Source organism: Macrosteles quadrilineatus, unplaced genomic scaffold (genome assembly GCF_028750875.1).
Source record: "Macrosteles quadrilineatus isolate MER2022 unplaced genomic scaffold, UCM_ALF_1.0 Scaffold_3__2_contigs__length_128488019, whole genome shotgun sequence".
Classification (NCBI taxonomy): Eukaryota; Metazoa; Arthropoda; class Insecta; order Hemiptera; family Cicadellidae; genus Macrosteles; species Macrosteles quadrilineatus.
In genome coordinates, this window is record NW_026542596.1 from 60,839,024 (window position 1) to 60,853,075 (window position 14,052).

The following is a 14,052-nucleotide window of genomic DNA, read 5'->3' on the forward strand; positions in this document are numbered from 1 at the left end:
GAGAATTGGCTCTAGTTGGCCTATGAAGATAGTTTATCTAGGTATCTGGATACAACTCGAAGGAACTGAGAAACATGGCCATCCGTTGACGTTTCGTTTGCTGCGAAAAACTCCGCTCTTTTTCAGGGCCGGTTGATTCAGACTCCCGCACATGGCAGATTGGCACGCTTGTGGCACGGCCCATTGGCAGTCAGGAAGTAGGCCAGTGGTCATTTATTGAGCACATATCGAGCAGATAACAAAGTCCATGGACCTCTGATAGCCTATGGGAAGCTCAATGTTAGAACAGAGGCCATTTGATCACTACTAGTGACAGAGTAAGTACCACCACAGTCCATGTTAGACCTAACAGCCGTTATCTGCATGACCTTCTGTAGAATAAACATTATTGGTAGTGTTTGTTGCTAAATAGTTTGTTGTTATAGATTATCTGTTAGTTAATGTAAGAACGTGGTAGGTCTAACACTGTTGTCTGAGTTTAGGTTTTCTTTAGGGTTACAAGTGTGGAGTTGATAGGTTGTAGCGTATGGGATTTGACTATTTTGAACTGCAGTTTCTTGTAGCCAAAACATCGTAATCACAGCTTCAATATGATAGAGAAGATCAGTTTTAGGTGAGTATTTATGTGTATTTATGCTTTACATGTATTGTAGGAGTTAAGGAGTTAAAATAATTCATTCATTCAATCCGATTAACAATTTACATTTTGTTATTTTTAGTCTCGGGTATCTATATGTAGGCAAGCATGTTTCTTTTAAACCTTTTTTCTCAGCTCGTGTGCATCGCAGGGAAAATCTACGCTTACTGTTAGTATATTTAGTAGTATAAGATATTTGCCTGTAGTTGTGCAGAATATCTTTATAAATTAAAATGGGCAACAAATAAACACAAAAAATGAATTTAAAATAAAAACATTAACATGGGCCTTATGGGTTGCCATGCTGGTGATGAAATAACAACAAAACAATAAACAGAAAATCAAAGCTAATGAAAGAAATTCCTATCACATGTTTTATTTACAGCTTCCGGAACATAGATAAGTATGTACATTACATATTTTTGGTCGAGTTTTCGACCACTGGACGACCTCTAGTTTATAATAATTCACAGTTGATAGTTAGTAGCTTATTTTGTAAAGTTTGAAGTAGTAATGATTTTGAGCATTTAAGAGAGCCCAGAACAATCTTCCGTTAATATAAACACAAAACCATAACATATAACAATTTGCTTTACTAATCATAGATCAAACATACGTTCTTGATGTAGTGATATCTTGCTTATTCTAGTGTAAGCTGAATACAGGGTTTCCATAAAGTGTTTGTAGAGGTTTAAAGTTTATTATTTATTCCTTGTGTTACGATTACGAACTTTAAAGTCGCTGCGACCAAATAGAACTAACTGCTGTTTGTCAACGGCTGTTTTTTTCTACGGTAACACATAAACGGGACGTAAACACCACAAGATTCTTTGTTAGAAGTCTATTGTTGGGGAGTTTTTGTTATTATTTACGAAATTAATTATCTATAAAATCTTACACCGCGTTACAAAGTTATTACGACACGGGGTCTCGATTCCTATCCCGTAGGCAGGCGAAGTACCAAAAACATAATTATATCATTTAGTCACTTTCTGCCCTGATGACGGGATCAGATTTCAGATCCGGAAACGTCCTGACCTCCTTGTTTTTTACTAATTATTGTGTTTGGAGAATCTCCAAAATAATTTTATTGATAACACTTTAAGGTTGTTTTAGCTGGTGCACAAAGATCAAAGATATTGAATCTATTATCAAACATGGCCTACATAGTTATTCGCCATTATAAGTATTAAAACTAAACACTGAACATCTAAATACTATACTATACACTACGAGAAAATATGCCTATGCTTGGTCTATGTTTTAAGTAAATCTGACCTAAACTAAAGTCCAGTCAAAATAAAAAAGTTAATGCCCCAACCTCCGAAATAATCTGAAAGTTCTGAAACTTTGCACACTTATTTCTAGGAACCTAGGGAGGATTATACCATTGACTTTATATCTAAACTATTGATTGAAACCTTTAGAAATCAGAATTAACTTGCAATTTTATATTCAATTAGCTGCCATATTTTACTGTGTTAAGATTGAGACCTCTAGTTTGCGTTGTTAGTTTCCTTTTATCGGGACCTCCAAAATGAGGGGTCACTCGATGGGTCTTACTATTTGAAAATTTAGAGTAATCTCCCATTTTGGGGATGTACACCAAGGGGCGGTTATGCCCAAAAAGTACTTCATAGCATGCCATAAAGGTGTGCCGAGTTTAATTTTTCTAGTATCGGCCGTTAAAAGATTAACAGGGGGTCTCCACAGGTTTTATTAACCCTGTATATATATAAAGGCTTTTAACATGCTGAGGTAAAAAACTTGGTTTGTCAGGCCCAACATTTTTATAAATACTATTTAAATCGTTCTATGATAGTTCCTAACCAAATATATTACCATGCTTGACTTCTAGAAGCATGTTCGTTCGTTAGTAAAAGAATGGTACTGTATTCTTATATTGGTGCAAACCCGATCTACTGCAGTCATTGGTATACAAATTTGAAAGCAAAGATTACGCTTTACGAACGTTGTAATGTTTTAAGCAATGAGTTTCGTTAATACGTAAAAGTATAATATAAATTAATTAAGATTGATTTTATAACAATTTATTTTTGTATTGAAAACAAAGTATTTTTATATTGAGACAATGTATTTTTGTATGTGTAATGCACATTGTACTTTTTTAACAACCTAACTACATTTTCGCAACCATTACATCGCAACTAATGTTTCCATATCTTTCTAGAATAGTTTCATCTTATCATGCAACATGTAACTGATATGCCCGATCAGTTGTGTAACTATGCACACATTGACGGTGTGAATGCGCTGTAATCTTGTTTGGTCAAATTGTATAACAGAGGATAACAGCTGTTAATTCAAATTATCAGTAATCAGTAGTGAAAACAAAGTCTTCTAATTTACATTAGGTCCAAAGTCACTTTTATATTTTCTACACAGTCAAGGTAGAATGATTGTTTCCTCGTTGACTACATCTTAACCAGATTGGTCATCTGGTAAAAAAAATTAAATATATTATTTTCGTTTAGCTTTTGCTATCGGTTTGGTTAGTATTTACAAAAATTTGAAACGATTTAAATGTAACAAAAAGTTAGTGAGCAATGGCGACTAATGGAAGTTATCAAATCATTTTATTTGTTAACCCTTATCGTAGAAATTACTCGCCCGTTAAAAACACGAATTAAAATATACTAAGCAATATTTTCAAATCAGCTGGGATTATTAGATTTGGCAACACCGCACGGTTCTCATTGGTTCATTCAAAACCATTTGGTAAATAGGTTCCTCCCTCAACTGCAAACTTACGTGGTTCCGACTTTAAGTTTGTTCGTCGTCAAAGACGAAGTAAAAACAAAACACTCGGATTTTGGAAGTAAAATATTAGTTTGTTTTTATTTAATTCACATGTTTCAGCTGATCGAATAACGCAAATAAACATTTCAAGTTTAAATTACTTGCAGAATTATACAACTAATCGTTTTCACAAAAAAAAAATATATATATTAGAAAATGAGTGATTTGTATATTTCCCCCATGGATAAAAAGAGCTTTAAAATGACACCTCATTTATGGAAATTGGCGAAGAATTGAGGTAGTTATAGCCTGCCAACAAAAAAGTACTTTGGAAACTATACTTCTTATACGTATAGGTATATTGCCGGGTTTTCCTAGGCACGGAAGTTGAGAGCGGAGACAGGAACGCGGAGAGCGGACTCCACTTGTCTTAGGTAATTTAATGTTACTGTTTTCCTAGAAGCAGAGCGGAACACCATGTTAATCTCTATTCCGCTCTCCGCGTTCGTCACTCCGCTCTCCGCTTCCGCGCATAGGAAAACCTAGCTTTAGGATCATTTGAATTCGCTCAACAATAGATATTACATTATTTTGGTGGTGTCATTTTTTGTGAAAACAAGTACAACGAACAAGTACAAACACAACTAGAAAATAAACAAATGCACACTATAACATGTCCAACAGTTTTATTTTAACCGGCAAATGCTAAAGTTTCGTCTACACTCTTACAGTTTTCATAGGAACACATTCTATAATCTTTCTGTTTACAAAATATATACGCAATCGTCTTGGATGTTACAAAAAATTATAAATAGTAAAGTATTTGTATATAAATGTTATACAGTGGACAATAGAGATAGATTTGTCAGATTAACTTGAAGTACAGCATTTTGTATACAAAATAACGGTGTTTAAAATTAAAAAAATGTTTTTAAACACAGTGGTATAATAAATCAGCTGTTACAAGAATTAATTTATATTTTCGTAGTTTTCTTTCTTTTCATTCGCCATAAATCCACCAAACATGAGTGGGCCCACCATATGTTGTGACAGTATGTTGAGAAGACAGTTTATTGATTGGATAGTCCCTCCTAACCTAGGAAGTGTCCAAGGTGAGCAACAATATAAATAATCAGCTGATAGCTTCAGGCAACTCGCTGTAAACAAACCTGATGACGTCAATGTGTCAACACCGCTTGTTTTTGTACAGAGAATTTTATATAACAAGATTTTATATAATTACCCCCGCCACAGCAAACCTGCAGACTGCGAATTGCCATTTGTTGGATTTACATTTAAATGTCTCCTTAAAAACATCACATTTATTCCTTATTTTAATAGAATTATTTTAACAAGTACTTAGGTTTGTTGCAACAAGGAGAGTCAAAGTGTTTTTTTATGTTAATGGTTTAGTAAGAAATAAATGCATTTTCCAAATTTGATCAAAATATATGTTTATAAACAAGCAAACTACAACAGTTTACTTATACCAATTCTTACGCCATAAAACTCTCCATAAATCCCCATTCCCATAGTCCGATTATGCTGGCTCGCGAACTCGTTCAAATAAATGTAGGTTAACACGTTTATACCAAATTCCATCAAAATCTGATCATTTTTACTCGAGTTATCGCACTAACTGACACACATATAATTTTGAACGGATGGTGTTTTTGGCCTCTGGGGACCTCAAAACGAATAAGTAAATCGGTCCCGGGTCCAGGTCCTACCATGAGCACTACGGTAATAGCTTATTCAGTTATTCCCTATACGGAAAATTCGCTAAAAACTTATGTTAAAGAGAATGTAGGCCTATTGGTAACGTATCAAATCACGTAAATTTATGAACTTTTACAAATAGCCTGATTTTGTTTTCTGTACCAATAAATTTTACTACGTTTACCATGACGAATACAAAACGTTTTATGGTTACTCTTAATAAAATAATTCCACAGTAATTCCCAACATTAATTCTTTCAAACAGAACACGGGTTTACAGTTCGCAAATTACTTAAGCTAAAACAAGATACATTCTAAACGTATTTAAATTCTAATAATTCATACAAAATTCAGCGTTAAGAATAATTTTTCACCTGACATTTTCTATGTCGAAACCACATTATATGATAATGTGTGAACGATTTAAATCCATCAAAATTATTACAGGTTGGCACTTGGCAAGGTGAACGAACCTAAAACGGTTATTTAAATTCAGTATCGCGAAGAGAGCGTCAGCGGTGGTTTTCTCGTCCGATTTTTCAAGAAAGTTGCCGCCAAGTTGGCAATGGTTCAAGTGGGAAGACAGGTAAACTGGTTTGTCACATCCGCACGAGTCGCGCTCGCGGACAGTCGGACTATCGGTCAGCTGTGGCATTGTTGATCAGCTGTTGCATTGTTGTGTTCGGTTGCAATATTCCCTGATTGTGTGACATTTGGACATCATGCGAGCTGCTCTTGGCGATATGAGTCCTCAGATGAGTCGTGGACGTTTTCAAAACCGGCGTCCGGTATCGCCTACAGGGCCTATAATGGGAGCCAGGTCAGTAAATTTATGCGGAGTTTATGTAGCTATGAATTTTGTTAGCTTAAGTCGTACAGTTTAAGGATTGACTTTGTATCATACAAGTACACTTTTCACTCTGTGATAAAATCTTGAGCTTTTTTTCGTGTTGGTGAAATTTGATTACGCTGATGTCGACTATAACAGTGTTTCCTTTTTAGTGTATAATTTTCTATGTGTACTTTTCTCCTTGGTTTAATGCCTTGCAGGCTATAGTTTAAACAAAGTTTTTTTGTTATAAAGGTTTTTTAATGAGGGAACAAACAGTAAACTATCTTAAGCTTTTATGATAACTCTCTCATTAGCTGGTTTGTTTTCTTTAACGTTTTCTATAAAATCAGAGACTGAAACTTTTCTTATTTAGTAGTTGAACTGAATGGTTTTAGTGTTCGCCTGAAAATCAATAGGCCTCGGTTCAATCACGATAAAAGTCAGCCGCTTTTTGATCCTTAGAAACTGGATCCAGCTTTTAATAAATTGATTAATAAACAGCTGATCTTGACCAGTAATAAAGCTACACAGATCTCCTCACTCCATATTAAACCCCTGCATTCACATTAAGGTTAAAATAGATACAAAAACTACGTCGGTCTCAATAAAGTGTATAAGTAATAATCATTTACTAAACATGCTCCAAATATAGCCAAGTTGCTAGTGGAGCCATTCTCAGCTGATAAACACAAGATGAAACTGAGCAGATGCCTCGACGAATAACACAGCCAAAAACGTGGGTTTGTGCATCTGAATTCTTAAAACCACAGATTAAACATATTCTCTTTTACACAGCATCCTAAATCGGCTGAAGACAGTCTTAAGGTATTTTCCGTCAGATTGTGTTTTAGTTTTTAAGATTTATTACCTACTTCTTAATTTTTAAACTGAAAGGCCATCTTGACAATATTATACAATCTACTGTATTTATAAACTAGTTTACGAATTATCAAGCCGCTTGCCCGTTTATTATATAATTATATAGTAAAATGTAGAAAAGGGTAGCAACACGTTGTAAAACTAACCCTCGAACAAGTAAAAATACATTTACATCAATGCCACTAGGTTTACTGGATTTCATTAGAACATGCTTCATATTCTAAAATAGGTTGGAAACTTAATTTGCAGTGTTTTTGCCAATGAAACGCGCTTCCGTTATCCAAATAAGATTTCAGAAGCTGAATCACAAACTGACGAATTGTGTACACCATAGCTAATATTGCCTATCGGTGATGTCATGAGTGAACTAATTGACTCAAACCAACACACATTTGGTCCGACACTCTTGTTTTTCCTGATTTGTCACAGTTCAAACCTGCGTGCGTCTTCTGCGCGTTCTGAAGTGTTTTAAAGAAACTATTTATTTGAATTATTGTGTGAATATTACACCCATGCGTGGGTAGACCGATGCTTCTATGTATCAAAACTACTACGGCAAAAATTAAAACAAACAAGACATTATTTGTCATGTTAATGTTTGTAAAGTTTATCATTCTGTACTTTCAAAATCATTACAATGCTAACTGATATAATTATTTACTACAGTTATGAGTGAGGAATCTTCAAATACTCTTGTACAAATATTTACCAGGTTTCCGAATCAAATATAAGAATCTAATCTTTCACACAGTCGTCACATTAGTAGCCAGTGCAAATTAAATCTTAACATGTGTGGAGTCTATACAGATAATTAGCTGTGTCGAGTCTTCAACTGCTTACCCATATTGGGATTGTTGACAAGCTAATGGTAGAAAGTATTTGTCAGACAGCTGATAATATTTCCAAAGCAGTAATCTTCTCTTAAAGATTTTAAAAATATTCTAGCCATATTCTCGATTATGAATCACAATTCAATCCAGGCTCAACCCATACCCATAGGCTACAGCTTGTATAGCAACCCCTCCCCCCGGGCTTTAAGAGGGTAACATCTGTTATCCCAACAATTAAACAGTAAACTTGTTAGTCAGCTGATTATTTCAAGTATTTATTAATTTCCCAACAATATACGGTTAACCAATTATTTTAAGGGGATTTTTAACTAGAAAAAACAATCCTTTTCCTAAATTTGTATAAACATCTTGGATAGGTACGTTTTTTTGTTGCTTGCGATTTTTGTGTAATATTCATTCAGGTTTGTCTAACGACAACAGTGTTGCCAATAAACGAAAACATAATTGAATCCATATCAGTGCGAAATGTGATTGATAACGGAAATGGCTAACCAGGATGATATGAGCAAGTGTTAAACCACTGCATAAGATGACACTGTTAATGTTTCGAGAAATTGCTTGTGTAACAAACTTCCTTTAAATAATAAACTTAATAAAGACATATAATAATAATAACATGGAAAGGATTTCTTACGTGGAATGTAACGTAATGTTTTTAACTAGATAAGTAGACCTACTTATCTTGAGGAAGGCTTCTAACGTTGACCATATAACACTATAGTGTTATATAGTCAATGCTTCTAAGCACTGAATTCACCATTATCACACAGCAAAATCTCGTTGGCGATAGGAGGGATTTGATCCCGGTAACATTCGACAGAAGTCCTAATTCCTAGACTTATTATGCCCGTGCCCCAATGGAATAGGTACTGTAAACACACCCCTAAAATGTTTAAAATATGTAGTCCATACCATAGATTAGTCTATACTCTACGAAGTTTTTAAGTTCAATTTAGCTTAACCTACTCTAACAAATTGCAAAACTTGTTGAAGTCCTCATTCCGGGCCAAAACTTGATCAAGTCTTTTCACCAGACCCACTAATAAATCACGACCTACCCGCAGTTTGGCCCACAAAAACTAACCAACCAATACATTTTTTAAACGTTGAATATCCATAATACTCCCGCGGCAGCAAACCTAAGCGAACTCCTATTTACCTGACTGGATTTATACTCAAATATTCCCTGAAAATTGTCAGATTTATTTCCTATTTAAATAATATTAATTTTTATGAGTACCTAGGTTTAGCTTAGTATGAAATAAACAAAATTGCCAAATTTGATTAAAATTTATCCATAAACAAACAAACTACAACAGTATTCTCCATAAAAATAACATAAACATTTTAAATTTAAAGTTTTTTTTTAAACTTTCTCCGTAACCGTTAGGCATTCAACAACGCTTCAATATTCAAAATTATTTTAAGCTCTGCAAATAGTCTGGAAAGAAATTGTGAAATTTTATGTTTTTAGAGTAAAATGGAAAAAACCAATTTTTACCCCATAAAAACCCTCATAAAACCCCCGTTCCTATAGTCCGATCACGCTGGTTCGCGAACTCGTTCGAATAAACGTAGTTTTACACGTTTCCACAAAATTTCATCAAAGTCGGATCATTCTTGCTCGAGTTAATCGGAAACATATATATGAATTTGAACGGAGGGCGCTTTTGGCGTCTGGGGACCCAAAACTAAACAGTAAATCGGTCCCGAGTCGAGGTCTTACCACGAGTACTACGACAATAGTTAATTCCCTATATGGTAAATTCGCTAAAAATTGTTGTTGTCGAGTACGCAGGGTTGCCGCGTCAGGGGTGTCAGGCGGCGAGAGAGTGAGTGATGAACTCTCTCTTTGTTTCGCAGGGCTTCGATGATTAGAAAGAACAAAGTCTAAACAACAACTGACATTGTCGGCATGACCGTGTAGTGTTAAACGACAACTGAACATGAGTGTGCGTCCAACAGCTAGGTAGTATATTGTTAACTTAATTTACTCAATTTTATTATTTAAATTTACTGTAAATGTTTTATTAAACAGTAGGAAATTATGTGATCATTTGCATACTATTTTATTTTTGTTGACGTTGTATTATTATTGTTACTATGAATCTGAACTCGGATGCCCTTGATAATCTGGATTTTAATAAATTGACAAAACAGCTGATCTTGGTCAAGATCAGCTGTTTTGTCAATTCATTAAAAGCCAGGTGATCAATAACGAAGCTACATAGGTAGGGGCCTAATCTCAATGCGTATACTCCACTGAGCTATAATTCTAACTGGAGGTAGCACTGAATGTCAAAGATGCGTGTCGCCAGCCGCCATGTTTGCGTGAGGTGGGTGTCCATAAGAAGCCATATTATTGCTATAACTATTATTATACTTGGCTTAAAATACCTACTTTGTATGTTCGCCATTTCAAAGAAAATTATTAAAGTATTAAAAGTATTCAAGTATGACAAAAATACTCACTGCTATACCAACCTAGTTATAAGAAGCCATGTTATTGCTATGGTAAGAAAACTTACTGCTATACCAACCTAACAAAATCAGCGACTCGCTTTTGACAGACTTCTGCCATGGCAGTGCTACCTCCAGTTATAATTTTAGCTCAGTGGTATACTCACCCTTCATTTATGTTTATAAACAATTTATTTTCAGTCTATTTCACTAAAAATAATACTGAGAATTTCAATCGCATAAATCTGTTTGGAAAGTCGAGTGCCTACACTAAGAATTTATTAGAGCGTCTATAATATACAAAAAAATCTAAAGATCTAAAGATTTTTTTGGCGTACGGATTCTTTTCTGTATTCGGCGTGAAAACAAAACAAGTCGATGTATAAAAAGCAATTTCTTTCTAGAAGCTGTAGCCCGGACCATCGTGCATACTAATCAGCGACCACAGAATTAAATTTTAATTTAATTAGTTAATTAGTTAATTAAGTTAATTAATTAGTTTTAAATTTTAATTCTGTGGTCGCTGATACTAATTCAGGCTTGGCCTTGAGGGGTTGTGGCATTATCACTTCGCAAAAATCTATTGGGAATTGCTGGGATTTGAACCCGGGATCGATAGGGGACCGAAGTCCCGCGCGCTATCACTAGACCATCTCGCTCCACAATTATCAAGACATTGAAATATAACTCATTTAATTGTGTATACCATGCTGGATTACTGTGCATCTAAAATTTTATTTAGTTTACATTAACAAAATAATTGATATTTCAAGGGCTTGCCTTAGCAATCCTTATGTTGTTGATCCGATATTAATTTCGGACCGTATGGATGCTCCCTGGTGTGGATTAACGTCCGCACTAGTGATTACTACGACTATCCGCAGTACTATTCTGATAATTATACCAATTCGTTAATTACAAGGAAAACATTTGGAAACTGTAGGTCGCTTAGGTTTGCCATTTGTATGGGCTATTAATTAACAGCTGTGTCTAAGAAACATGCCGGCCTTAGCCGCATGCTTAATTCAGACGTCTTGGTGGCTGGCTAGATATGGACACGGATGGTTTGAAACATATTTTGATGTTGACTTCAAACGTCAAAAGAAGGGATTTCTTGTAGTTTCGGGATTTTCATCAGTTTTATTTAATTGAGGGTTCTTAAGCAGGAATATTGGTAGGAGTTGTTGACAGAAAACATATTTAGTTCACATATAATTTTCTTTTTGTATACAGTTATAAAACTTCTATTTAACAAAACACATTTGATTTTATTAAATTATTATTATAATGTTTTTATTATTTTTTTATTTTATAAGAAGACACCCATTGTTGAATCACATGCTTTTGGCATTTGTTTTCTGTCCGGCAACATCAGGGAGAGTTGTTATTGAAATGTTTCTGTTTTTAATATCAGTTTATAGACTTTTCCCACGCTAAATGTTTTGACTACACTACGTTTCGGAAGATTAGGAAACTTTTCCCGTTTTCAAGTGACTAACAATTCATCTACATTTACCTAACTACTCTATAACCTACCGTACCTAAAGCTTGAAACTGTCTTTGGCTGATTCCTCACAACAATATCTACGAGAAAGTCTGTTTAGTACAGTAGTTGTTTTTAATAATACAAGTGGTCTTCTCACCCTATTGTAAAATACAGTATGATGCATATTTTGATGATTATTTAGTTTTGGTCACGTTTTGTGCGTTTGTAAACTTAACGTATCATTCTTATGTTAGGGCGGATTTTTCCAATTAACTCTTCATTTGGTTGTATTGCCATAGGACAAGCAATGGTTTAGTTAAATTGGTTTTTAAGTGGTATAAATAACGAAAACAATCAACAAACAACATAATGCACCCTACATAAAACGGACAAAACACACCTTAAGACTGTGTTCAACTGATGTATACGATGACTTTACAAAGGAGGGTGTTTAGTTATTATGCAACTTACCTTTACATGCAATAGTTGTTTACTACCAGAAGCTCAATGCCTCATCCAAGAAATGATTCAGTAACCACGAACAAAAGGGTATAACTTTCTTGAAATACAATCCTAAGCGTATATAAACGTCCTTGGGACTTGTTTACATGCACTTTTGCGTACAAACAGACCGCCACTAATCAGGAAATAGGACTTTGTAAAAAGAATACAAAAGAAAGTTAAGTGTAAATTAAGCTAATTAACCTTTATAAACGCGGTAGCCTAATAAAGTAATCATTTTCATTCAACACATTTTCCAATTACAAAACACTCGAATGTACATTTAAAATCACAGTTTTAATTTATTGCAAATCTTAAATAAATTATATGCGTGAATATCATTCTGCAAGAATTGCAACTTATTTTGTCAACGTGAATCAATCATTGCGTAAATAATCAGCTGAAGTATCACCTGTTCTTCGTGTCATCTTATTCATTGTTCATTCATGATTAATCATCTCCTGTTTTGTTTAAATACGACATCAGCTGATCGACTTCTAAATTATTCAAACATATTGTTGTAGAACTCTATTATTGTGTATATGTATATCTTTTCTAGCATAATTCTTTTAGATGCGTTGGAAATCTATGTTATAATACGCTACATGAAACTTTGTAAACAATAAGGCTTTTTTGTTTTAAGATTTAACCCAACATATTATATAGGCTACCAATATGTTCGCCTAGGTGTGTAGATTTGCAAACTGACTTTACATTTTTTAAAGCCCCTTGGGCTCTGCTCCAGTGGTTTTTAAAGTTCCTATGTTATCCTTAAGAAGAACATATTTGTTTACATTATGATCAGCTGGATAATTTAATTGCTGTTAGTATTTGAGTTACAATTTGAGGAAACGTGTGCTAAAAACATTTACTGACTTGGTTGAAATGAAATATTTACCAGTTAAATTTGTGTTTGAGTAAATATTACAATGAAAACAAGCGAGAAAGCCTGGTCAATTTGATATACTAAAATGAAAACAGAATTAACACTGTGCTGCATTTCTTGAGCAATCATTGAAAGGGTCTATTTGCAAACTGGAAACATAATATGAATGTCATAGAAAACCACCAAGTAGGAGAAATATAGATAATGTGTTTTTTATAATCTAATTTTAAATCTCATTATTATGGGCAACCTAATGCGGCTATGAGTGTATTAACATTTGTAGAAAATACTAAAAAAAAAACAGCTTTTGAAAAATGATAATATATTTAAGATAAATGTTGATTATATCGAACTGTTTTGTACATCGTGAGTATTTCCATAATATTTCAGTCGACTCTTTTAGTCATCGGAAATTATGACTGTTATTCGTTTTCAAATAACACCTGTACTTAATACAAAATACTTCGCAATTGCTCGAAATCGAGCAACAGGTACACTAGTGTGTATTTGAAGGCGTTATAATTTGTAATTCTGTAAGTTACGCACGTAATCGTACATGGTGCCTGATCAAATTTATAGAATTCAGCAACAAATCTTGACGTGGGTTCTCAAATAACATTGAAACGAGTTTGTGGGGTTGGTAGTTTTTACCTTTCGAATTTATTTTTCATTCGAATGTTTCACTTTGTGAAAATTATGCATAACAACAACAAGGATCAATTTTTATTCTCTTTGGAAAATTCGTTTGTACTGTAAATCATAGTCCTTGCAAGGTGTTCAAGGAATTAAAACACTGCTTATTTGACATATTAAGCTATATCATTGACTTTATATCTACACATATAGATAGATATAGTCATAGATATAGTGTAGATATAAAGTCCAATGGCTATATTTTCTCCTACGGATCTTAATAAACGTAGAGCTAACCACTCACTCTATTATAAAATATATATAAGAAAAGTATTTTTTAACAACCGCGTAACCTAGAAAAATGAGATTTTGTCGACTGCACAAATAATTTTGTTTACGCACAAATAA

At 34.0% G+C, this 14,052-nt stretch overlaps 1 protein-coding gene across 4 annotated transcripts in view; it reads left to right on the forward strand.

Moving 5' to 3' along the window:
• The first annotated feature begins 245 nt into the window (after positions 1-245).
• Positions 246-14,052, forward strand: part of LOC128988709 (uncharacterized) — a 31,897-nt gene continuing 18,090 nt past the window's right edge. The window contains exon 1 of one of the 4 annotated variants that reach the window (XM_054410276.1): positions 246-317. Coding sequence is in view for 3 of the 4 variants with exons in the window: in XM_054410272.1 (XP_054266247.1) it covers positions 5,839-5,936 (98 nt within the window). In the remaining variant the exon portion in view is untranslated. Of the gene's footprint in view, positions 318-344; positions 614-5,732; positions 5,937-9,600; positions 9,648-14,052 lie in introns of those variants that run through there. The other 3 variants (XM_054410273.1, XM_054410272.1, XM_054410275.1) reach the window with 3 other exon arrangements.